Source organism: Taudactylus pleione, unplaced genomic scaffold (genome assembly GCF_031769625.1).
Source record: "Taudactylus pleione unplaced genomic scaffold, aTauple2 ptg000087l, whole genome shotgun sequence".
Classification (NCBI taxonomy): Eukaryota; Metazoa; Chordata; class Amphibia; order Anura; family Myobatrachidae; genus Taudactylus; species Taudactylus pleione.
The window spans coordinates 7,898,071-7,924,020 of NW_028284489.1; the positions used below are offsets into that span (position 1 = coordinate 7,898,071).

At 45.8% G+C, this 25,950-nt stretch overlaps 1 protein-coding gene across 4 annotated transcripts in view; it reads left to right on the plus strand.

The window, feature by feature from the left end:
- LOC148529067 (protein mono-ADP-ribosyltransferase PARP14-like) overlaps positions 1–25,950 on the plus strand; it is a 237,958-nt gene that overhangs the window by 56,662 nt on the left and 155,346 nt on the right. For all 4 annotated transcript variants that reach the window (XM_088468962.1, XM_088468967.1, XM_088468963.1 and 1 more), the window contains exon 2: positions 11,526–11,606. In XM_088468962.1, coding sequence (XP_088325088.1) covers positions 11,559–11,606 — 48 coding nt within the window. In that variant the 5' untranslated portion in view covers positions 11,526–11,558. The remainder of the gene's footprint in view (positions 1–11,525; positions 11,607–25,950) is intronic.

The following is a 25,950-nucleotide window of genomic DNA, read 5'->3' on the forward strand; positions in this document are numbered from 1 at the left end:
CCCCCATATGTAGTAGCCCCTTTTGCAATGCCCCCATATGTAGTAGCCCCTTATGCAATGCCCCCATATGTACTGTAGTAGACCCTTATGCAATGCCCCCATATGTAGTAGCCCCTTATGCAATGCCCCCATATTTACTGTAGTGGCCCCTTATGCAATGCCCCCTTATATAGTAGCCCCTTATGCAATGCCCCCATATGTAGTAGCCCCTTTTGTAATGCCCCCATATGTAGTAGCCCCTTATGCAATGCCCCCATATGTACTGTAGTAGCCCCTTATGCAATGCCCACATACAGTATGTAGTAGCCCCTTATGCATGGCCCCCATATGTAGTAGCCCATTATGCAATGCCCCCATATGTAGTAGCCCCTTATGCAATGCCTCCATATGTAGTAGCCCCTTATGCAATGCCCCATATGTAGTAGCCCCTTATGCAATGCCCCCATATGTAGTAGCCCCTTATGCAATGTCCCCATATGTAGTAGCACTTTATGTAATGCCTCCATATGTAGTAGCTCCTTATGCAATACTCCCATATGTAGTAACCCCTTATGCATCTGCCTCCTTAGGTCTCCCTTATGCAATGCCCCCTTAGATCTCCCTTATGCAATGCCCCCATATGTAGTAGCCCCTTATGCAATGCCCCCATATGTAGTAGCCCATTATGCAATGCCCCATATGTAGTAGCTTCTTATGCAATGCCCCCATATGTAGTAGCCCCTTATGCAATGCCCCCATATGTAGTAGCCCCTTATGCAATGCCCCATATGTAGTAGCTCCTTATGCAATGCCCCCATATGTAGTAGCCCCTTATACAATTTCCCCATATGTAGTAGCTCCTTATGCAATTGCCTCCTTAGGTCTCCCTTATGCAATGCCCCCTTAGATCTCCCTTATGCAATGCCCCCCATATGTCAGTTGCAATGTCTCCATCTGACCATGGCTTCCTATGCTAGCGGCTGTGTGTCTGGGAATGCAGCTGCTTGCATTGACACACCCGTGACTTTCCCAATACACGCAGGTTGGTGACTGCAAAAAAGTGAACAATATTGTTCAAATCTCTCATAAAAGTCGTACCGTGTCTACGCACCATTATGGTTCATATCGTTCATATCATTATCATTTATATCGTTCACTTTTTTGCAGTCACCAACCTGACAACGACCATGGATGCGCGTTCCAGCATGAACGATAATGGTATCTATAGTCTTTCATGCATACAGGCCAACTTGGACGATTTTGTAAAGAATTGCCTGTAAAAAGATAGCTTCACTGAAATATCTATCATAGATATCTATCTTAAGGTGCATACACACGGAACGATATATCGTTAGAATATGAACGATAAAGATATCGTTCAATGAGGTATCGTTCATATCAGTAATTTTTATTCAGTGAACGACCAACGATGCGCATTCCCGCAGGAATGATAACGATATCAATGATAGTCCGTACATGCAGGCCAATCTGGACGATATCGTCAACTTTGCCTGCTCAGAGATGTGGCAGGATGACTTCACTGAAAGCTCTCTTTGAAAGATATCGTCATGAATCACACCAGTGGCCGGTCTTTCGCTACTCCATCCTGGGTAGCAGGATACCAGTCTCCTGGATGGGGGGGGGTATGATGTTGCACCTTAGCCTACAGGAACATCTTCGGTCCCCATTGAAGACTACCCTTACCTAAATATTCAGAAACTTTGGGCCTTATTTCTTGCCTTGACTGGTGCTCAGTCTGTTCTCTTGGGCAAGCCGGTCAGGATCCAATTGGTTAGTGCCACTGTGAGCTTTTCCAACAAGGTCCTTTTCTGCACCAGGACTTTCCTTGGTTGGTTTTAATGGCATTTTGCAGACTATGGCCCTCATTCAGAGCCGTACGCTCTGAGTACAGCGCACGCTCTGAATGAGGGCCGTCCTCCATAACTATGGAGCGTCCTCCGGGACGCTCGTATAGCTGTGGGTCACCACCCACAGCCTATACGAGCGTGCAGTTTGATGGCCGCGATGGTCTTGACCATCGCGACCATCGAAACTGCGAGCCGGAGCCTGCGGTTGAGGTTTTCAACCGCAAGGCCCGGAGTGATTTTGGCTCTATCAGAGCCAAAATCACTCCCACTGACATCACTAGTGATGTCAGTGGGCCGGCTTCTGACGGTAGGCGTTCCCTTAGGAACGCCCCCGTCAGGGAGGCACGCCCCCGGCACGCCCACCAAAGGGGGCGTGCTGTCAATCAACATCGACAGCACGCCCCCTTTGATCAGACACAACGAGCGAAGGAAAGTCCTTCGCTCGTCGCGTCTGGCGCATGCGCACGACGGATCTCCCTCCGTCGTGCGCATGCTCAGTGCAGAACATCGACCCACTTGCGAGCGGACAGCCGCTCGCGAGTGGGTCTGAATCAGGCCCTATGTTGCAGGCCAAAAAAACTGTTTTGGCTAGGGATTACCACAGAGTGTGAAAAATGTACACTTTGTGATGTCAGAAAAAGGGCTATCATACCTCCAAATTTTAATTTCTCTGGTTTCTTTGCCTTTCTTCAGGATGGTTTGGAGGTGAGTCTCTGACTGTTTGGTCTCAAGGGTCAGGTCTCTGGTCCTCATTCAGAGGCGGTCGCACGGAGCGATTGGTCGTAGTGAGCAATGTTTTTTCAACTGCGCATGCGTGTACATGGCAGTGCGCGTGCGCAAGCCTGTCTTTCCGACTGCAATCCTCTTGCTCGTTAGTCACTACGAGGTCGTAGCTGAGATTGACATTTCGTGCCGTTTGTGGGTGGTTACAGGGGAAGTTGCTTGTGAACGGGGGTGTGGTGGTGCGGACGCAGGCGTGGTTGCCCTTAAAAAGGTCTTTTAAGGGCGTGCATATATTACTGAGCGAGTCATCACAAACGTCATCTCGTTGCAATAACGATGCTACTGCTCGTAGTGCTAAAGGTAGCCCAGGGTCTACCTTAAGCATTGCGAATGCAGGCAATGGTGTCTGCCTGTCTGTAGGCAATTAACACTGTAACAGGTGTTAATCGTGCTGACGTAGGTTGCCGCCTGCGACCGACTCTGAATTAGACCGTTGAGATAGGAGGTGTGCTTTCATTGTTGTGGGTGTTTCCGCGCTTATAATGTGCATTGCGACTGAGCGCTCGTTTTGCATATTGACGATCACTTTGGGTGCTACCGATCGCTCCCGAGCGACCCCCTCTGAATGAGGTCCTCTGTGCTTTCCATATACTTCCAGAGATAGTTGGCCTTTTTTCTGGATGTTCATACCTTTTTACAGTCAGTATTGCTTATCCAGCATCCCCTTTGCTGACTTGTAACTTGAAAGTTAGCTTATGTGAGCTAGAAGCGTTGCCTTGTAAAGCATCCTTTCTAATTTTCCAGCCATGGCGTTTTTGCAAACAGTTCCTCCGTTTTAACTGTAGATAATTTCCACCTGAACAAAAGACTATTATGTTCCATCCTTCTGCTTTATCCAGAGACCAGAATGGTTTAGTTCTCTTGGATGTCGTATGGGCTCTTCATCTGTATTTGGACAGAACGTCCTCAGTTAGGTGCATGGACTTTATATCATTTTCAGGTATTTGCATTCAAAGATGCCAGCTTTGGATAGAAGGGTTTCCGTTCAGGTTGTCAGAGTGTACTCTCCCCTGTGGGGTGGCTATTGAAGGTCCCATGGTAAGCAGTGCTACTCAGATTGACTGTAAGAGAAAAGGGTATATTTGTGTACCTTACCATTAAATCCCTGCCTCTGAATCCATCTGCGGAACACTGTGTTCCCACCCTTATGCTCATACTTGTTTTGTTGGTTGATTCCTGCCAGTAGCAATGTACACTGTGTTGTTGACCCTTTCTGAGGGCTTCTTTTGAAGTTGTACTGATGCCTGGAGAAGGCAGAGGGGAGGAGCTTCTGTCTTTAAAGTTATATTCTGTATTTAGTGCCAGCTCCTTTGGTCCCCTCAAGCAAACCATGGTGAGTAGTAGGCCTGATTTTCAGAAATGTACATTAATCCGATGGTTTACGTACATATCCGAATGTGGGTCAGCACATGCGCAGGACCAGTTCTGCCCATGTGCAGAACGAGTCCTGCGTGTTAGCACACAGTGCCCACAAGCTGTAGCATGACTGACATTCTGCGGCCGTTTGGGGGCGGGAAGGCGGTGACGCCAGCCTGATTTCCCAGAAACGGGAGTGTCACCCCAGTTTCCTGGGAGTACCAAGGTCAGGGTCTGTGTTGGAGGAAGTAGGTTTTCTGGCCTGGCAAGAGGAAAGGAGTTGGCCAGTCTGAGTTAGCTTCAGCTCATACTTACCTACCTTTCAGAATCTCTTCCCGGGAGAAGCCCGGGTAAGAGAAGCAGCAGGGGGGTGATGGGGGCGGGGCCTAACGAATTGTGTCATTAAGCCCCACCCCCTCGTGGCAAAACTGCCGCGATTGGGTAAAATTTACATAGGGTGCGGGGCCAAATGCTGTGATTCATGCAGTATCACATCTTAAGCCCCGCCCCCTTCACGGAGACCCGCGATTGCCGCGGGTATTCTCCTCATTCTGCCCACTTCACTAGGAAGTGGGCAGAATGCGGGAGAAATGCCTACCCTTCCGGGGGTGCGGGGGGTTAACCGAAAAATCGGGAGCCTCCCGCGAAAACCGGGAGGGCAGGCATGTATGCTTAAGCTCACTCAGATGGCCAATGCTGGGAACATGGCGATGGTCATAATGTTGATCCGCTGGACGGATCTGTGATGCCGGGTCGAGGCTGATTTTTCCCTCAGACACCTCCTGCAGGCATTAGCATATTAGTTGTACTTTATTGCACAGCTGCTTCCTTGTGTACATATCAGAATCAGGCCCAGGACCTCCAGATGGATGCAGAGAAGGAGATTTAACGGTAAGTACAAAAATATTTTTTTTTGTAATATTTAAGTGTATGAACTATTTAAAAAAGAGGACTGCTTTCTAATATATGGCAATAGGGCTGGTTTTCAAACACTGCTTACTGTAGCAATAGGAAACCACCTGTATTAACATGATTTATTATTAAAAACTCACTGATACTGGCAAGCATTAACCTGCCTCTTCGCTGGGCCAGTCTGACAGGAATTGTGCATACATGACCCAGCTAATCAGTCACATAGGGGCCTGTAATCTGATCCAAGTCAAACCTAGTGATGAGTGGAAAACAAGTTTGCAAAGAGGCAATCATGTTTTGTTAATAATGTGTCATGCAGTATAAATGTATAGCATTGAAAGCTTACATTTGGGCTTACAGCTCCACTTCTTTAGAAGAATAAATAAATATATATAAAAATAAAATGTAAATAAAAAGAGAAGAGAAATGTTAAAAATATATTTTTCTTTTAAAGAATTTTAAGAATTTTGAAAAAATAAAAGAAAAAACAATTTTTATCGATTTTCTTCTGTTGTTATTATTATCGGTTTGATGATAACAGAAAAAAATATTGCTGCAGTAGCAGTTGACAATGGCCCTGATTCAGATTTTGGAATAGAGTAATGCTGGGTAAACACTGGCAGATATACTGGCCGATCAATTGATCGGCCAATATATCTGGTGCCCGTCGGCCAGTGTGTACCAGCGATATGTCTATGAACAACGTCGTTAAGTGTGCGGCACAGCCGATGGACCGATACATCTGTAGAAATATCTGTCCATTGGCAAGTGTGTACGGGCGATCAGCCGATCACCTGTATGTATGCAGCGGCAGCCGCGGGGAGAGAGGCAGACCCGCCCCTGGTCAGCGGGACCCACGGCTGCCTGGAAGATGATGCTTGTTCAGTGTATATGAACGACCATCATCTAAAGATATCTCTGCAGATCACTCGATCTGCAGATATATTTTTACAGTGTGTACCCAGATAGAGCAAGTACAGTAACTGTGTAGCTGGGGGCTAATTCATACATGCAATGCTGAACGCAGCTTCCCGATTATTGGGAATCTTGGCATGCGCATGACCCATTTTGCGAATGGGCAGAATAGGTCCTGCATAGTTGCACGCAGTCCTTGCTATGCCACTGCCTGATTGACAGGCAGAGGCATTTAAGGGGTGGTGTGGGGATGGCCGGCGTTCCCGAAAACAGGGCATGTCGGCCTGTGGGAGTGGCAAGGCAAGGGGCTGCGTCCACAGACGCAGGTTACTGGTCTCGCAAGCCGGGCAGTCTGAGTAAGCTGAGGCTTACTCAGCTGGCCGGTGACCCAGCGCCGTCCACCATCATGACTAATGATGCCGGGATGGCAAAAACAGCAGGGGTTGTCATACACCTCCTGCATTTGCATTTTAGCAAGGACGGAATTGTAAAGCTGTCTGCGTGCAGCTTTGCAATTCCGTCCTAAGCTGAATCTTCCCCCTGGACAACTATGTTGCAATGCAATGGGTGCAAAATAATACCTACATTGTTTTTGCATGTGGGATAAATACTGGCTGCTTTTGCATGTAGCTCACAAATGCTGGACATCTTTATTTTTACACTGCAGTTTAGATTTCAGTTTGGACTCACCCCTCCCAAATCAAAATCTCGAGTCTGCACATTTTACACAATCTTGCCAACAATCTGACTGCCTCCTCCAGGCCTGGCCGGGAAACTTGCCCATTCTTCTGGGATTTGGGATCGCCGCCCGATTTCGGGATGCTACCAGCCGTTTTGGGAGGGTAGGCAAGTATAATTTTACATCTGCCCCACCTGCAGTGCAGCATAGTTTTACCAAGATGCATGGTAGCTTGCTCTTTACCCAAATCTGATCTGGGCCCAATGTGCATTTGTAGGATCATGGTTGTATAGTGGTTAGCATTGCCATCTCACAGTAATGAGATCATTAGTACAATTTCTGTGGGGAGTCTGTATGCTCTCCCCATGTTTACGTGGGTTTCCTCCAAGTGCTCCAGTTTTCTCCAACACTCCAAAACATGCAGTTAGATTAATTCTGGCAAAATAAAAACAATACTTAAAAACATTAGTGTTTATGTATGTGTACACTTGTATGTTACAGAGTTTATATGAAAGAGCAGGGACTGTTAAAAATATTTTCTCTATACATTGATGCATAAATTGGTGATGGTATATAAAAAACAACAATAATAATAATAATTCCTTGCACTATGGGGTGGGGAATGGCCAAAGGACTAACACGGAACATCTTGAACAACCATAGATATCGTTGTTAGATTTCCCTCCAACTTTCTGTAGTGCAGGTCAAACTAATTTGGTTGTACACATTGATAGCTATCTATGATAGATATCTATAGCTGCCCATCCACTAGACGATTTTGATAGGCGATTGCATAATAACGACGTCGTTATCATGCAATCGCTTGCATATTGTCCGCAAATCGGGCACTTTAAAGTCAGAAACGACCAGCGATGCGCATGCCCGCTGGTCGTTTCTGACATCAATCATCGGGCAAACATGGTGGTCAACCTGACGATAACGTCAGGTTCAGCATGTTGCCAGATGATTGATGATCCTGCACTGAACGACTGCTCGTTCAGTGTAGGCTTATCACAGACATAGAAACGACAGCACGATTACAATGTCGTAATCATGCTGTCGTTTCTATGGTCTGCTAGTGGATGGGCAGCATTAGATAGCTATTTCAGTGAAGCTATCTTTTTACAGGCAAATCTTTACAAAATCGTCCAAGTTGGCCTGCATGCATGAAAGACCATAGATATCGTTATCGTTAATGCGGGAACGCGCATCATTGGTCGTTGTCAGGTTGGTCAGGTTGGTGACTGCAAATAAGTGAATGATATGAATGATAACGATATGAACGATATGAACTATATCGTTCAAATTGCTCAAAAAAGTCGTACCGTGTGTACGCACCATAATTGTAACCCCAGCTCAGAGTTGATGCAGAGTGCTTACCATTGTATACTATTAATAAAATGCATTTTAGGTCTTTCTATTGCATTTAAGCAGGGTAGTGAATTTCTAAGTGCACTGTACCTGATGCATACATGCCTACGCTCCCGATTTTTCGGGTAACCACCTGCACCCCCAGTAGTGAAGTGGGTAGGATGGGGAGATTTTACCTGGAATTTTTGGGTCCGTAGGGAAGGGGCAGGGTTAAATGGCGCAAATTGCGTAATTTAGAACCGCCCCCTCTCCTCGGGCCTGAGAATCGCGGGGGTTTTCTGTAAAGGGGGCGGGGCCTAATGCTGTCTATCGTCTGTCCCCGCCGCCCGAAGAGGAGAGCAGCAGGTCCCCTCCTGCTGCTCCCGGAAAGCTGCCCAGGAATATCGGTAAGTATGACCTGATGCAAAACGAAACTTGAAACACACAAGTGCCACAAGTCCACAAGAGACAGTACAGATGTCTTCTCACTTCAATGCATACATGGAAAGTCCAGTAGGCTCCTGAATTTTGGGTTGCTCTTCCGGACGTCCAGAAAAGTGGGCAAGTCTCCTGGAGGCATCTCTCTGCTGCCCACTGTCCGAGTGATGAATCATGTCACTGTGGCCTTATCCCTGCATTACAATGCCAGTAGTAGCAGGGCGTGCCCATGATAATGCAAGTGCCAACCTGACTGCTCCACGTCCCTGACATTGCCAGCATTTATGCTCTTATGAACAATTTAAACCTGGCAATATGGTAGGATTATTATTCAAAATTACAAAATATGGAACATGTGTGTAATATTGGTGTTGTCCTGGATAGTGGTTTGACACTTAAGGGTATATTTACTAAAGTAAAAACACGCACTTTAGTAAATTTACTGCCTAGACTTAAGTTATCAGCCACAATCAAATCCTCATTCTTTTATCTGAGGAACACAGGGCCTGGTTCAGCAGGGATCACAATTGCAAAGCTGCATTCAGGCTATAGATATATGATGTATGCACGCAGGCAGCTTTGCAATTGTGATTCTGCAGATATGGTAATGCACAGGAAGCATCACGCCTCTTGCTGCATTACTTATCAGAGCAGCGTTGTTCAATGCGGGACCGAAAACACTGCGGGGACATCGGCCGTCTAAGGTGACCCATGGGGTCATGCAAACCAGCCGCCGCAGATGAGAGATAGAGGCCCCCCAACGGCTGCGATACGCCTCTGTTTCGGGAAATGGAGGCCATCGCCGCCCCCTCCCTGCCCAAAAATGTCAGCAGACTGTCATTCACTGCCAGTCTGCGTGCGGGATCGCAGACCCATTCTACACATGGGCAGAATGGGTCAGGTGCCTGTGCAGATTCCCGATCATCGGGAATCTGCATTCAGCAGTGCACTAGCGTGCACTGCTGAATAAGGCCCATAGTCAGAAGTAAGCACTTAATTCACTCAAAAGATCTGCCCAAAGTCATACATGCATTTGTATCATCATCACGCTACTGCAATGCAGGCTTGCCTACCCTCCCAATTTGGCCGGGAGCCTCATGATTTTCGGGTGCCGCTCCCGGCCCCCCGGAAAGGCAGGCAAGCCTCCCGGAAACCTCCGACCCTCCCGTCCTCCCCCCTGAAAAGATTAGAAACCCCCGCAGCGGGGGAGCCGGTGACGCGACTCGCGCTGAATCGCGTCATCGCGGCCCCGCCCCCTGCTTCACACTGACGAAAATAACGGCATTGTGAATTGTGAACCCCCAATGTACCACCAACTGGCTGGCCCGCCCTGGCTCCGCCCCCAATGACCGCCCCCGCCCCCCCCGCTGTTAGCCGACAATCAGCTCCCTCCCGGAAGGCTGGAGCTGATTGTCGGCAAGTATGCTGCAATGTCCTCTACCTGGGTCTCCCAGCAAAAGAATTGCACTGCTTGCAGCTGATACAAAATGCTGCTGCCAGGCTATTAACCAATCAGCCCTTTTCCAGCCAGATAGCTCCCATTCTCTACTCTCTTCACTGGCTGCCTGTAAGATGGAGAATGTGTTTCGAAAAAATTACTGACTTTCAAAGCCCTACTGTACATGACAAGGGCCCAAGGTACCTGAAGCAGCTTCTGATCCCTTACTGTCCCACTCGATTACTGTTATCTGTAGATGAAGGACTCTTAGCAGTACCTAGAATCTCACAGAATTAATCTGGGGGTCAAGCTTTTAGCTTTGCAGCTCCGACTCTATGGAACTCGCTTCCCTGCACAGTTCGAGAGACCTCAGACTCAAGACTCATCTGTTTACTCAAACATTTCTCTAATGTCCCTTCACTAATTTTTTACTTTGCTGTTATGCATATTTTGTATTTTAGATGCAAAGGTAAAGCACTTTCAGTGCTATTAGGAGAAAAGTGCTATATAAATATTATTGTTATTTTTACTATTAATTATTATTATTATAAAGTTAAAGGAGTCATTATAAAGTGGTAGAAAGTTGAACTGTTGATGTAAGTTTTAGACCTTGTATTGTGCGCCCTTCAGATTTTTTCACTTCGCTTCGCACATTCTAGCAGCGAAGCCTTCTCATAAGTACAAAGGGTCTCATTCAGAGCCGCTCGTAAGCGGCCGCTCGTTCGCTCCGAGCGATGTTCGCACAACTGCGCATGCGTACGGGTTTTAGTATGCATGCGCGAACCAGTCAGTGCGGCCGAAAATCGTGTGCTCCCAAAATAGCGAATGCCTGCTAATTTGAGTGACAGAGTGAGGCGTTTGTGGGTGGTAACAGGGGAAGGTGCTTGAAAACGGGGAGTGGAGATCAGAACGCAGGCGTGCAAAAAGGTCAAAACGGGCGTTTTAAGGGTGTGCATAATTAACAAAGCAGCGTCATCGACCACATCAGTTGGGTGTCTTTTAGCTAGAACTGCTCGCATGATTGCGGTAGGAAAATGCAACCACAAGAATAGCGAGCAGTTCATACGCCTTTCAATGTACTCGATTAATCAAATAAATAGCGGAGATGACGATGATGCGAGTGGCCAGGGGGCGTTTTTTCAAAATTACGACCGCATGTTTTGTTCGCTCGTTCAGACATGGAGGCGTCAACAGACCGCAAAGAGCGAACGGTCAATTTAAATAGCTAGCCCCTTTTTATGAACGAGCGAGCGCAAATAGCGTCCGGCTCTGAATCAGACCCAAAGTCAACTATTTAGATACATTTGTGCAAAAACAAGGTGTTTTTGGCTCTGCATCGAGTGTGTCATAACTGGGGTCCTCTATAATGCTACTCATATCTGTGCTGCAGTTATTGTGTGGCTGGTATTATTATACACATCTAAAGATTATCTGTCCAACCAGCCAACTAGTTGATTGGTTGGAATGAAAATCTGGAAAGGAATGAAAGCAAATTGCAATCTGCAATTTGCTCCCAAATGCCGGAAAATGGACACACACTGTTGTTTGAGCAAATTGTTTAGATCAAACATTTAACAAACTTGTCTGATGACCATTTTCATGTTTTCTGGCATTTAGAAGCAAATTGCTGATCATCATTTATTCCCATACCTTACCAGATTTTCATTCCAACCAATCAACAAGTTGGCTGGTTGGATGTAAGTTGGTCTAGTGTGTGGCCATCTTAAGTCACCAATGTGAAGTTACTGTATTGTTTAATAAAACATCCCTTTGTTTTAATAATACATTATTGGTGTTTTTATTACAGAGATAAACATTTGTGAACAATAAACCAGACAATATGGAGGATAATTCCTGGACACTTCACGTTGAAGGAAGTGCAGAAGCGGTAAGTTCCGCAGATCATGACTTGATCATGTGACTTGCAGGAAATAACAGACTGCTTTGAAATGCTTTTAATATATCCATTATTGGACACTAATTTATATAGTTGGATTTGGAATTTACTGAGCTCTTCGTAGTATTTATTTCTGTTCAAGACATTTTTATAGTGACTCAATCTATCAATCTTGCATCTTACAAAGTGGAACCGACATTGTCACAGAAAGCCTTAAGGCCTCCATACATTTGCAATGAACTGGGGTAATTCCCCAATCCTCGGATGCTAAGGTAGGGGGCAACAGTGAAATCCAACATGTTGGATTTTGCTGATCACATCCAAAATATGACCAGATCGACAAATTAGTGAACTTTAACATGAAGAATTTCACAGATTCCATGATGGATTGCTGATCATCAATGGCCGCAGATCAGCATTTCCGACCGACGGATCGGCACTTCTGAGTGGATCTGAGAATTGAGGAAAAGCTGTCTGATGTATGGGGCCCTTTACTGACATGCTATTCTTCACCAAAGAAGTAGGAGTTGGAAAAAATATAAATGACATCCCTATGTAGAGAGTGTGGAAAATCACATTCTGCTGAAAATGGTTTACAAGCTTTGTTGGTGTATTGGAGGCTGTAGATGATATGCTCGCTACCATCCAACTGTCTTGTAAGAATATACCCAAGAGGGATTTTTGGTGGTTTAGCTTTGGACTCGGTATGTAAGGGATCTCCACATATTTTCCTACCTTTTTTACCAGAAGGATGTATTATGTTTAAATGGACTATGGTGCCTATTCATCATGGGGTATTCACCTCGCCGCAGGGAATACTTAACACCTGAGCTATTCTCCGAAAAGCAGCTGTCCTGGCGATTAGTGGCGCAGCTACAGAAGTAGCTGTGTTACTTACCTGTCCCTGTGGTCGGCTTCTGAGCATGTGTGACCCAAGGTCATGCATGCGCAAAGCCGACGAGGAGTCCATGAGGAGGCGTCGGAGGGATCAGCTTGGATCCCTCTTTGCATCCCAGGAACTCCTTCCCATAGGAAGGAGCGGGGCTACGAGAACAAGCACCATATGAAGATGGCCTTTGTTCTCGAAGGCAAACTCCGAAAACTTTCAGAGTTTGCTGAATATTAGGTGGTTCTATTCGATCCCCAGATGATGAATGGCCCAGTAACTTAAATATGCTAGGCTGTTTCCGCGGGCCGCAGTTTATCGCGAGTGGGAAAAATAGCAGTGCAGCAGTCACGGTGAATGCGCCCGGTATCTATTCACTGACACAGGAGTACTTGGGGGCACCCCTGGAATGTCCATAAGTGCCAGGCATGCCCCCAAGAGTGATGAAAAGGGGGGGCATTTTAAAGACACATCTCCTTTGCTCATGGCCATGCCACCATATCACCCGTGCGCGCGTGCCAGAGTGCCCTTTCTCTAAGTTTGGTGGAGAGTGAACACTAGTTACCGGCCTATTTAATGTATGATGAATATACACCTTTATGTTTTTCTCATTGACATATGTTGTGATATAATTATCTATGAGAATACATGTTATAAGGAAAAAGCGCTGAGGGAGATAGATGTTTGGCCAACATATAGCCAGTATCTAAGAACTGGGTGACACTGCCTTTTTACTTTATGATGTAAGGAAGAGATCATACTCCATGGTTAAGCCATTAGTTGGAGTGAAAATATTTTTAACTCATGCTTTTTACTACATGACATTATATTCAAAATGACCATGGGGTCTATCCAATGTAAGGATACGGGGTTCTTTTAATCACTCAGACACCGAGCAGATGAAACCGAAGTAATGGTTTATTTTTCACTGCACACAGAAATCAATAATACAAAGAGACAAGAGGTAAATGTAGCAAAATGACAATATGTAGGTAGCAGTCCAGTGGGTAAGTTCCACAACAATTCCACACAAGAGCTAAAGACACACAGTTCCACACAAGAGAAACTATCACAGATCCCACACAGATTTGATAGCAGATTAGTCCACACAGGATAAATTATCATGGATTCCACACAGTGGTGATAGCAGGTTAGTCCTCACAGGAGCAACCATTACTGATTCCACACAGCAGTGATAGCGGATTACTCCACACAAGACCATGAATGCATCCAAACAGGAGTTTCCGATGTTTAAGTCCACACAGGACTGGTGATACGTTCCACTAAGTACCTTGGCAGAGTTGCACCTCCTAGCCAATGTCAGTGACTAACATGAGGAGCTGCCCTCAGTGACCTCTTTTAAAACCTTCCAATTTCCCACGGTGCTTGTGACCAGCCAGGGGAGTTGCACAGTTTCCTCATTGGTGGGGGTCTCTTAACCTGTCCCTTCCTCCTACCTCCCCCAGATATTATTTTCCTGAAGACCACATGCTGGCTTGGCTCCGTGTTGACTGTTAAAGTCCAGAGAGGAACAAATGGAAGCAAATAGAAGGAACAATGACAGGGTAATTGATTAAGTCCTGAGGGTCCCTGTGGAGGTGGAATTTAACCCATGAGGTGCTTTCTCTGTGAGATGTTACATTTCTCTACTAGTTACTTCCTGTGTGACTAGGTCAGAATAACAAATTGATCAACAGACATATGAGCAGGGGCTAAACATAAAGGCTAAAAAGTATCACACATTTTATTTCTTCACATTCATGATAAAATTGTTAGCAGTGATAGTTATGTTTTGAACTCTCTGTGAGTTCACTGTTGATTTTGGAGGTATTCATCATGCCTCAATAACTAAAGTATTACATTTCTGAAAAGCTGCTCTTTCTGCAGAGTCAGCTTTTCGGAAGTGTGATACTTTTCCCTAAAAGCTGTAATGTGCCGGTACTAATCACTTCATTTCCTCAAACTGTGCCTGTGAACTGTACCATCAGAACTTTACAGGGTGGGGTGTCCTGGTTGAAGTTAGTGTCCCATATCTCTGCTCCCCATGAGCTCCTGGAGCTGCCTCTGGTCTTGAAATGTAGAAAGAGAGATCAGGGCTACTGGGGGATACCTGTAGTATGTCAATACTCCAGGGAACCGGAGATATCAGCAGACTTGGAACCAGGTAAGGCTTCTCAAGGCCCGCAGTTGGAGCCCCATATCATGGCTCCCCGTGGGCTCCTGGAGGTGAAACCGGGCTTGAAATGTAGAAGGAGATCAACACTATCCTAGAGATACCTGCAATATGTCAATGCCCCCAAGGGAACCAAAGTCAAGTCGGGATTTGGAACCAGGCACCGAGTGAAGATTTTGACAGCCCGCAGTTGGAGCCCTATATCTCCCCCCATATCGGGGAAGGGTGTACCTTTTAGCATGTACCTGAACTTCAGGGAACCGGAGATATCAGCCTTCAAAGTCAGCGGCATGTAAAACACCAGAATAAAAAGACTACGGCTGCTGCAGGGGGTGCCGTGGAGCAGAGTGGAGAGGAGGCATGACTGGAAGTGGAGAGTAGAGCCGGAGGCAGTGAAGATACAGTCATGGTTTTAACCTACTGCAAAAGCTGGCATGTAAACGGCAGCTTGAGAACAAATTCAGGGGCTGTACGCTATTTCAAAATGCTTTTTCAGAACTTGATGAATTACATAATTTCTAATTTCTGGAATTATTTGGGTAGCATTGTAACCAGGAGAAATTTGTGGTATCTCCTGTGTTACATGATTGATGAATGGGTCTGTAAATTCGTGATATCTCTTGTGTAATATGATTGATTATTGGGTCTTTAAATTTTAATAAATGTTAATTTTCACCTACTTTTGTAGAAATTAAAGGATGATGAATAGACCCCCATATCTGTTGTAAAATGTTGATTTCCATTCATCATAGTGTTGACTTGAATCAGATTATAGGCCACTTTCGGGCAATATTTCTGCATCAGGGTCCATAGGGCATCCACAGGATACCTTGGGGTATTGGTGATGACGTCAGGCATCGGACACCACAGAGTTAAATTTTCATCCTCCCAGGATGCACTGGGGTCCCTCTCCTATACCCCACTCCCGAGCCAAGGCATCTCAGTTTCGTTGGTGTCCGGCCAGGAGTCGGATCACTTGCAAGCAGAGTGGGGCTATAATGGCCCCTGAAGTTTTCTACAAGCAGCTGTGGCTGCACAAATGAGCTGTACAGCATGGAGAGTCAGTACTGCCATCCATGTTGTCGCTCCTACACTCCACTGGGAATCGGTATGTTACACCGCCGGCCGCATGGAAGGATATCCCGATCGTCCAAAAGGTAAGTATTTCCTAACCTAATCTAACCCCTAACCCTCCTTTAGGGTGCCTAACCCTAACCTCCCCCCTGTGCCTAACCCTAATCCTCCCCTTTCCCTGCCATCTAAACCTAAGTCTCCCAGGGGGGTGCTTAACCCTAAGTCCCCCCTGGGGGTGCCTAACCCTAACCCTCCCTCCCCTAACCTAAACCTAACCGGGGTGCCTAACCCTAAGTCCCCCCCAGAACCGTAAACCTAACCCTCCCCCACGCGGCTGTCCGCGCTCGGCATCCCTTCGATCGGTATGCCGTCCGCCGGTCTCCCGGCGTAGGTTAAATTGACCCTTGCTGGGATTCTGTAGTGGAGCAGCCGGCAGTCGGCATAGCGACCGCCGGCATCATAAACGCATTCCCCCCTGCCGAACCAGAACGCCGGTACTGATCCGGGGATGCTGGTAGGTATCTGGGGTCACAGCTAGCGGTGACCCCGGATTACATGGACTGTGGCCGGATTCAAGGGGGCAGGTAAGCGGCGGGATCCTGCGGAGGGTACTCGTCAGTAACACAGTCCTGTAGGTCTCCAGGCAGGGGGCTGCCTGGGGACAGGCTGCGCGTGGAGCCAGGTATTAATCTGCGCTTCCACTAGACCACCAGGGACAGCGGGCCACAGCATGTGCGGTACAGCGCGGCATCTCAGGGTTTAATAGCATGCCAGGGGAGCGTGCCTGCCCTGTCTAACAGCTGGCGCCTCCCCTGCTGCACAGTGCCTCTCCACAGTGGTCTGGCGGGCTGTGTCAGCACTCCTCCACCGGGCCCGCCTCCTCTCTGCTCCTTGGTGGCCATTTTCTAATGAAGTGTGAAAACGCTGTTGGAAGCTGATACAGGTGGCATCGCAGTCCGGGTCCCCCCGCATACCTCTCCTCCAGAGTAAGGTCAGAGTATGCTGCACTGTTTCCTACCAGGTCCTGTGTCTGCGTAGTTGATCTCAGTGCTGATAGTGCAGGGATTTATTTCTGCCTTGTATGTGACTTAATGCTAGTGCTGTCTGCCTGTACTTTCACTTCTGACTGTCAGCCATTTTACTATCACTGTTCTTCTTCTGCAAAAGCCCATGCAGTGTTGCAGGGTATTCATTGCCTCACAGTAAAAATGTTGTCTGTGAGGGGAGTCACATACACTCCGTTACACTAATCATGTCTGAGAGTGAACGTGAATTTCCTCTCCAGCTAAAGTGTACCGCATGTACTGTACCAATAGCGGAGGGTGAGGGGCACACAAAAGGTTTATGTCGGGCATGTTATATAATTTCACGCCCGATTTCTGTAACTGCGCCTTTGCAGGAATCGCCCTGGGCTTGTTTTGCTAAGGCACTTACAACCCTTGTGGGCCAGCTGGCGATGCCCCCTGCATTTCCCCAAATGGGGTTATCGCAGCAGTCAGTAGGGTCATCACCCATGCAGGGGTTCCCTAGACAGCTGATGGTACCCCAATGTCTCCCAATTTCGGCCCCCCAGGTCTCCAGGAACCTGTGTGGGTAAACTCATTGTCCAATACGGTACAGCACCTGATGGACGTTTTACAGGGGGAGTCATCAATGCAACCTGCTAAGCAGCCTTTAATGTCTCAGACAGCTCATTATGATGAGAATGACATAATGTCTGATGACGGGGAGATTTTTGACCTCTCGGACCAGGAGCTCCCTCGTACTAAGGAAGTGGAGTCCAAGTCTAAAATATATATACTTGGCCTTATATGTGCAGTCCGTGTGGCCTTGATTATTACAGATGACGATCCCACCATGGCCAAATCTAAATATGCCTTCTGTATTCCCTCTATCTGGTCAGTTAGTGGATCATTTAGAGGAGGCGTGGAAAAATCCAGGTAGGCGGTACCAGCCTCAAAAATGTTTGGCTTTTGCATACCCCTTTGCGGATAATTATTTTTCCAAATGGGAAACACCTCCACAGGTGGATTCTCATGTCTCACGCCTAGTGAGGAGTGCTACATTGCCCATGCCCTCCTTAAAGGATGTTACGGATCGCAAGGTGGAAATATGCCTGAAGTCCATTTATTCCCTTGTGGGTGGGCATCCAGACCAGCAATGGCCGTGTGCTGGGTTGCCAGAGCCATGGAGCGTTGGGCTGATAGCTTGGAGATGTCTCTAGACGCTGACTCGTCACCTGAGCAGGTGGAGTTAGAGGGTAACCTCAGAGACTCAGCTACGCACATTAATGAGGCAGCCTTAGATATAGGGCTTCTTGGAAAGCAGACGCAGATTCCAAAAAGAGATTGGAATGCTTGCCCTTTAATGGACAGGTCTTGTTTGGCACTGATCTGGACAAAATTATGGCCACTCTGGCAGCAACTAAGTCTGCGTGTCTGCTATCGGCGACAGTCCCATCAGGGTCTGGTAATTTGTCCTTTCGGCCCTATAGGGCCCAGGGTAAGTTCAAAGTGCAGTCCTTTCCTAGACAGGCAGGGGACAAGAAATCTGCCAAGCTAAAGAAGCAGGCTTGGAGTCCAAGACATCCAACTCCCAAGTCGGACGATAACCCCTCAGCCTGACGGGACGGGCCTCCCCTTTGGGGACCCCCAAAGTGGGAGGCCGGCTTCTTCAGTTCACCCAGTGCTGGTGTCTCACAACTGTAGACACTTGGGTAAGAGAAGTGGTCTCTCAGGGGTACGCCCTCTCCTTCTGGTGGAGGCCTCCCAGCTGGTTTTTCACCATGGGCCTTCAGTCAGACCAAGACAAGGCCAGGGAATTCCTGAAGGTGATCCACTCTATGCTCCAGGCTGGATTTATAGTGCTGGTCCCGTTGTCCCAGAGAAGATCGGGGTATTACTCCAATCTTTTTCTGGTACAGAAACCCAATGTGTCTTATAGGCCCATCCTCAACCTCAAATCACTCAACAAATTCTTGAGGGTTCCTCAGTTCAGGATGGTGACCATGCGTTCCATCATTTTGGCGATGGAGCCGGGGGATTCTATGGTGTCGCTAGATATTCAAGATGCTTACCTGCATATTCCCATTGTCTCAGCACACCAGCGTTTCCTCAGGTTTGCAGTAGGAGACCAACACTTCCAATTTCAGGCACTGCCCTTTGGTCTGGCCACAGTACCTCGAGTGTTTTAAGTCATGGCAGTCATGGCAGCCCACCTGCAAAACGGGGTCCGCTTGTTGCCCTATCTGGACGACCTTCTGCTGTTGGCATGGTCTCCAGAGATTCTTCAGCACCATCTGCAATTGACAGTCTCTGTGTTGCAGGCTCATGGCTGGCTGATAAACTGTAAGAAGTCATCCCTGGTGCCATCATAGAGGATGCTCCATCTCGGAGCCCTGTTGGACTCCCAACATCAGAGGATCTTTGTGATGGAGGAAAAGATCTCTGCATTACAGGCAAAAGTACACAGTTGCCTGCAGAGTCACTATTCACTCGGCGATGAGGTTACTGGGTTCCATGGTGTCGATGTTCAACATGGTGGAGTTTGCCCAGTTTCACTCCAGACCTGCAGATCTGCAGAAGTTGATCCTCACCAAAGGGAATGGGTTGCCCCACCGGATAAAGACACAGACAATGGTGCTGTCATCGGAGGTACGTCTGTCATTAGCCTAGTGGCTGCAGACTACTCACCTGAACAGGGGGCGCCCCTTTTGGATGGTGAACTGGGTCCTTCTGACAATGGACGCAAGTCTTTGAGGTTGGGGAGCAGTGTTGGGTCTACACTTCTTCCAGGGAAGGTGGACGCCAACAGAATCTGCGCTTCCAATCAACATCTTGGAACTAAGGGCAGTATTCAAAGCTCTCCAACAAGCAAGACATGTCCTCCAGGGAAAGCCCATGCAGGTGCAGTCGGACAATGCCACCACGGTGGCTTACATAAACTGCCAAGGTGGAACCCACAGTCAGGTGGCCCTGACAGAGGTGTCCCGCATTCTAGCGTGGGCAGAAGGCACTCTCCCTGCCATTTCGGCAGTGTTCATACTAGTAGTCCTCAACTGGAAAGCAGACTTTCTCAGCCGTCAAGACGTGCATCCAGGAGAGTTGTCTCTTTACCAGGAGATGTTTCAGCTCCCGACACAACAACAAGCTTCCTGTGTACGGGTCAAGAACAAGAGACACAGATGCACTTCTGGTAGACACTCTGTCGGTCCAGTGGACCTTCCAGTATGCATACCTCTTTCCTCCGTTCTCCCTTCTTCCTCGAGTGATTCGCAAATTCAAGCAAGAAGGCGGCACGCTCCTGCTGATAGCTCCAGCATGGCCCAGACGGCACTGGTACTCAGATCTCAGGATGTGTTCTGTACCCAACTTAATTCGTGTTTGTTATGGAAAACGATCAGTTGAGACTGCAGGAACCACATACTAGTGGTGGAGCTGCTGCCAGTGACACCAGTCATGATGATACTAGTCCATCTACATCATCTACTAAAGCCGATACCCAAGGGCATACAGGGCTTAAGGCAATGCATCTAACATCAAACAAGCAATGTTTTACAGTGTTAAAGAAAAAAATTAAAAGCTAAGGCCCTCATTCAGAGCCGTTCGCTATTTGTGGTCGTTCGTTCAAAAACAAGGGGTGGCTATTCAAATGATCCGTTCGCAAATTGCAGTCTGTTCCCACCTCTAAGTCTGAACGAGCGAGCAAAACATACGCTCGTTTTTTTGATAAAAACGCCCCCTGGCCGCACGCACCATACGTCATGTCCGCTATTTATTAGATTAATCGAGTACATCGTACAGCGTATGAACTGCTCGCTATTCTTGTGGTTGGTGTTTTCAACCGCTATTTTGCGAGCAGTTCTGACTTAAAAAAAACCAAGTGACGTGGTCAATGACGCTGCTGTATTAATTATGCACTCCCTTAAAACACCCGTTTTGACCTTTAAGCACGCCTGCGTTCGGATCTCCACTCCCCGTTTTCAAGCACCTTCCCCTGTTACCACCCACATACGCCTCATTCTGTCACTCAAAATAGCAGGCCCTCGCTATATTGCGTACCAACGATTTTCGGCCGCACTGACTGGTTCGCGCATGCGTACTAAAAACCGTACGCATGCGCAGATGTGCGAACATCGCTCGGAACGAGCGTACTGCCGCTAGCGAGTGGCTCTGAATGAGGGCCTAAGTTAGCTGCAGAGAAAGAAAAATTTGGCAATATGCCACTTACTACACGAAGTGGCAAGGAAAGGATAAGGCCTTGGCCTTTATTTATGATCGATGGTTCTGGATCTTATGAAGATGTAAGCCCTTCTCCCTCTAGAGGTGTAAAAAAAAATTTAAAACGCTAAGGCACATGAACCAACTGTGTGCACAGAAAAGTCACAGATCCCTGAGGAGAGTCCAAGTATATCCGCAGTTGCCATGTGTGAGCCTAAGCTTTCTGATACTGTACTTGAAGAGGATCCTTCTTCTCTGCAAATGTGGGGATGAGCAGCACAAGTCAACATGCCGACGTAGAGATGTAGAAATTGAGGATGCTTCTGTGGAATTGCACCAGGAGGATATTTCTGTAGTTGGCACTAACAATGATGATGAGGATGTTAATGCCAAGGATGTTTATATAAAATCTGTAAATCAGGCAACAGTTGTTGCCCATGGTGGGCAAAAGCCCATTGTTGTCATGCATGGGCAAAGGACCAAAAAATCCACTACTCATGTGTGGAATTATTTCCACCCAAATCCGGACAACAGTTGTCAAGCCATCTGTAACCATTGCCAAGTAACAGTGAGTAGAGGTAAGGACCTTAACCATCTAGGAACCTCCTCCCTCACTTGCAGCACATTCATCAAATTGAAAATGGCTATTCAAATTCAGAAACTTTGGCTAAAAAAAATGTACCAAAAATCAGTCCAGTGTCACCTAGCTGCTCCCTTCTCTCTGGATCCAAGCTCCTGCAATTCCACCACCAACACCTGCATCATCATCAACATCCTCTATCGTGATCGGAAGTAGTCCTGCATCCAATTTCATAAGAATGATTGACTCCTCTCCAATCCATGGTTCTTCAGAAGGATCCTTGAGTGCTACGCCTGTTGCTGCTGCTGCTGTGAGATGATCTTCATCCCAGAAGGGGATCAGGAAGAAGACTAATTTTAGTTTAACCAAACAATTGACTGTAAAACAATCCTTTGCAATGGAGAACAAGTATGACAGCAGACACCCAGTTGCACAGCAGATTACTGACGCCATAACAGCTATGCTGGTATTAGATGTGCCTCCAGTATCCATCATTAATGCAGTCGGTTTTAGACAGTTAATTGAGGTCCTGTGTCCCCGCTACCATGTCCCTTCTAGATTCCACTTCTCTAGAATAGCAATTCCCAATCTGTACAAGGACATTAAATAAAACCTTATTAATGTCTTCCGAAATGCCATTGTGCCCACTGTCCACTTTACCACAGATATGTGGACAAGTGGGACAGGGAAAACTAAAGAGTACATGACTGTGACAGCCCACTGGGTAGGTGTATTGCCTCCAACAGTGCAAACAGCAGCAGCATCTACCAAATGCCAGCTCATTCAGAGGCAGGCAACTCTGTGTATCACCGGTTTCACTAAGAGGCATACCACTGAGAACCTTTTAGAAAAACTCAGGGAAACCATTGCTAAATGGCTTACCCCACTTGGACTCTCCTCGGGATTTGTGATTTCTGACAATGCCAGCAATATTGTGCGAGCATTACATGTGAGCGAAGTCAAACACATCCCATGTTTTGCTCACACAATTAATTTGGTGGTGCAACATTTTTATTTTTTTAAATATGTTTTTATTGAAGCATGACATATTGCTTCAAATATAAAAACATGTACATGTCAAAAATTAGACAGAAATACAGAGAATGACGAGATAAAAAAAAATCTGTCCAGTAACCAAATTGAGAAAAATGTAATACATATGTGAGTGATATGCAAAACAAATAACAATTGCGAAATACATAGAAAAGACTATTATCAGACATAGGGTTCTATTTACTACAATCCGCATTTGTAATGCAGATTGTAGTGTGATATTTGCATTGCGAATTCAGGCAATATCACAGGGATTTACTACAAATCCCTTGCAGGGACAGAGCTTGCGAGAAAGCTCTGTCCCTGTGAATCCCCTCCGGAGCCTTATCACGGTATCTTCGCAAAAAATACTCTGACAAGTGCCCCGCGCATGCTCTAACCAGTTGCCACTGTTACCCCCCATCTCCAAGCCCCGCCCCTTGCAATCGCGCCCCCCCCCGTGCCCCCCCTCCCTTAATTACGCTTACCTGCAGTTATCGGGCCTTCGGTGATGTCCTCTGTCACTCCGATCAGCTGACATCCCATACTGTACTGGGATCCTGTCAGGTGATGACCGGGCCCCAGTGCAGCATGGGAGACCAGCTGATTGGAGGGAGGACATCACCGGAGCCCCGAACTCTGGTCCCTGGACAGTGAATCAGCGTGTGATCTGTTTAGACCACACAGCTGATTACTAGGTCCATCTCCGGGCTCTGCTCTGCACATCAGAGTAGAGCAGGAGTCTGGTAACTGGGGGCTGGGGGGGAGACTCTGGATAATGCCACCTCCAGGTGGCGTTATTATCACAGGGCTTTCCCCGGTATTTTTTCACATTTTATTTTTAGTAACTTTGGTCAGATCACATTTCCCATTACAATAATGGGAAATGGGATCTGATTACTAAAAATAAGTGAAAATTAGGGTTTGGAGTAGAATTTTACGATTTCTACTCCAATTGCCCTTTAGTAACTGTAGGTGATACTAAAATAATGTGAAAAGGGTGCAAGAACACCCTTTTTCACATTATTTTAGTAAAAATAATGTTAATAAATAGAGCCCATTGATAACGCGAGGTGTTTTGGATATTGTTTTTAAACCTTACTTATTATTAGAAGAAATGGAATAATTCACACCAATACCAACTTTAAAATAAATGACAATGTTTTACTTAAAAAGCAAATTAATGATACATGTATTATTGTATTATTGTCAAAGCAGACTTACAACATAAAAAACATTAGTTCAGCAACAGTGACAAAATGATTATCTGCAATGCCTAGCATAGACTCCCAAGGTGACAATCAGCCCTGTTTATACTCACAGCCCAGCGCCCCACAACTCTCTCGACCTACGATCTCTCCTGCTCAACCCGACTGACCGACCCCTCCCCTTTTTGATCAATCTTTTATACTTTTTTCCTCTCTGCTACTGACATATTCTAAAATGACGAATATTAATTAATTAATTCAATATTCATGCGCACTAAACATTTCACTAATTATATATTTTAATCATAACAAAACCTATAATCTCCTTTCTATGTTCTCAAAATACTGGTGACCGCATATAGGCCAAGGCTATTCTGATTAGTTCCCTCCTTGTTTAGCCAGATCTGAGACCTACTGTCTCCTAGTCTGTTCATACTCAACTAACCCATTATTCTGTCTTGCTAGAGAAGAAATGGTTTTGATCAGTTCTAATTTATACCTATTTCTGTAATAACATTTATACCTTTAGATTATACAATATTAAACAATAATAACTGTTGCTTCAGACACACACCTGCCTACTTTAGAGAGGGTAGACCTCATCTCTAGGCCTAAGGCCATTCGACACATGTCGGTCCTCCGCAACTTACAACTAATATATATTCTGAATCATTTCTATGTACTCTTAATTGCAATGAAAATAATGAAAGACATAAGCATACATATATTCGTGAATTGCTGAAGGAATATGTACGGTCACATATTCTGGCGTTATCAGTTCCATCCTCATGAAATTTGAGGGGTCATAACTCCGAAAAAAGTTCATATCTCTGAAGAAAGTTCATATCTCTCATAGATTGCATCGTCTGATTTCTTCTTAATGCACTGGAAAATCTTCTTGAAGCATCTCACTAATATATAGAAAATCAACAACATTATCATGACAAAAAATATTAATCTACCCATTCCGTGCATAATGCCGCCGAACCAATTTCCAACCCATGCAAACCACGTTTTTAATTTTTAACCTGAGTAATTTCATTTAACCTTTATTTTATTTCTTCATAAGAATTGGGAAGCATGTACAACACTTTAACTCATATACTGTTTGTAATGTGACACAATACCCAAAGTTACAGCTGTAAGGTCATGTGTGCTGCATTTTAATTCAGTGTTTTATTGCTTGAAACTTTCTTACAACAATGTCTGCAATATATGTACCAAATGTTATTATGTTACCAAATCCTAAACCAACCTTATAACTTTGGGACAGTGTAAAGAGGTGCTTTTACTTTTCCATATACCATTTGTATTTCTATTTACCGTTCTTACACAGTAATTATTTCATATGTTTCTTTTAGATTTTTCTGTTGAGTTACCTTTGCATCAAGTAGCAATGTTCGTATAAGACCCTTTTCAAAAGAATTCACCGGTAACCATCAATAAGCCCTATGCCCACACATATAATATAACCCTTGTGGTAGTGTCATGGTTTATTAGACAATGTGTTAGAAAAACATTATAAGGAACATTACAACGGACACTCTTTTCATCCACGCTTTCTTCTTGCTTGTTCCATTCTGCGATATGATGACTGTATGTTTTATTGTACCCCTACATTCCTTCTGTTATTACACAGTTTATTAATGCACTCACATGTAATTTTTTTATTAGGTTTTTGTGTATTTAATAATTTCTAAAAGATCCCCAAACAAGTTTGATTCAGTAAGATCCTCCTTGTAAGATTGTGTTACAAACACTGGTTCCCAAATAAATACCTTCAGCTCCTGTACCATTTTGTTAATAGACATGATGTTGTCCTGATCATACCTTGGATACCTTGTTAATTTTAAACGTAGGGAACCTGTGACATTATAAGGTTCAAGTGTGTGAGTTCCACATAGTGAGTGAAGTGTTGTTTGATTTGAGTGCAATGAAATAGACATTAGCACAACATTCCCTGAATGACATGGTGACTACATACCCAACAATCAACTTTATTGTTCTTTCTATAAGCTCATGATAAGTGTCCAGGGAAGAAGTGTCAGTTTGTATAGAGATGCTTTCTTTGCACCATTGTATACCCCTTTTCTGAATTTAAACCACAGTATTTACATATACACCTTGGAATTGTAAGGCAACCCTTCACACCTTTGCCATACT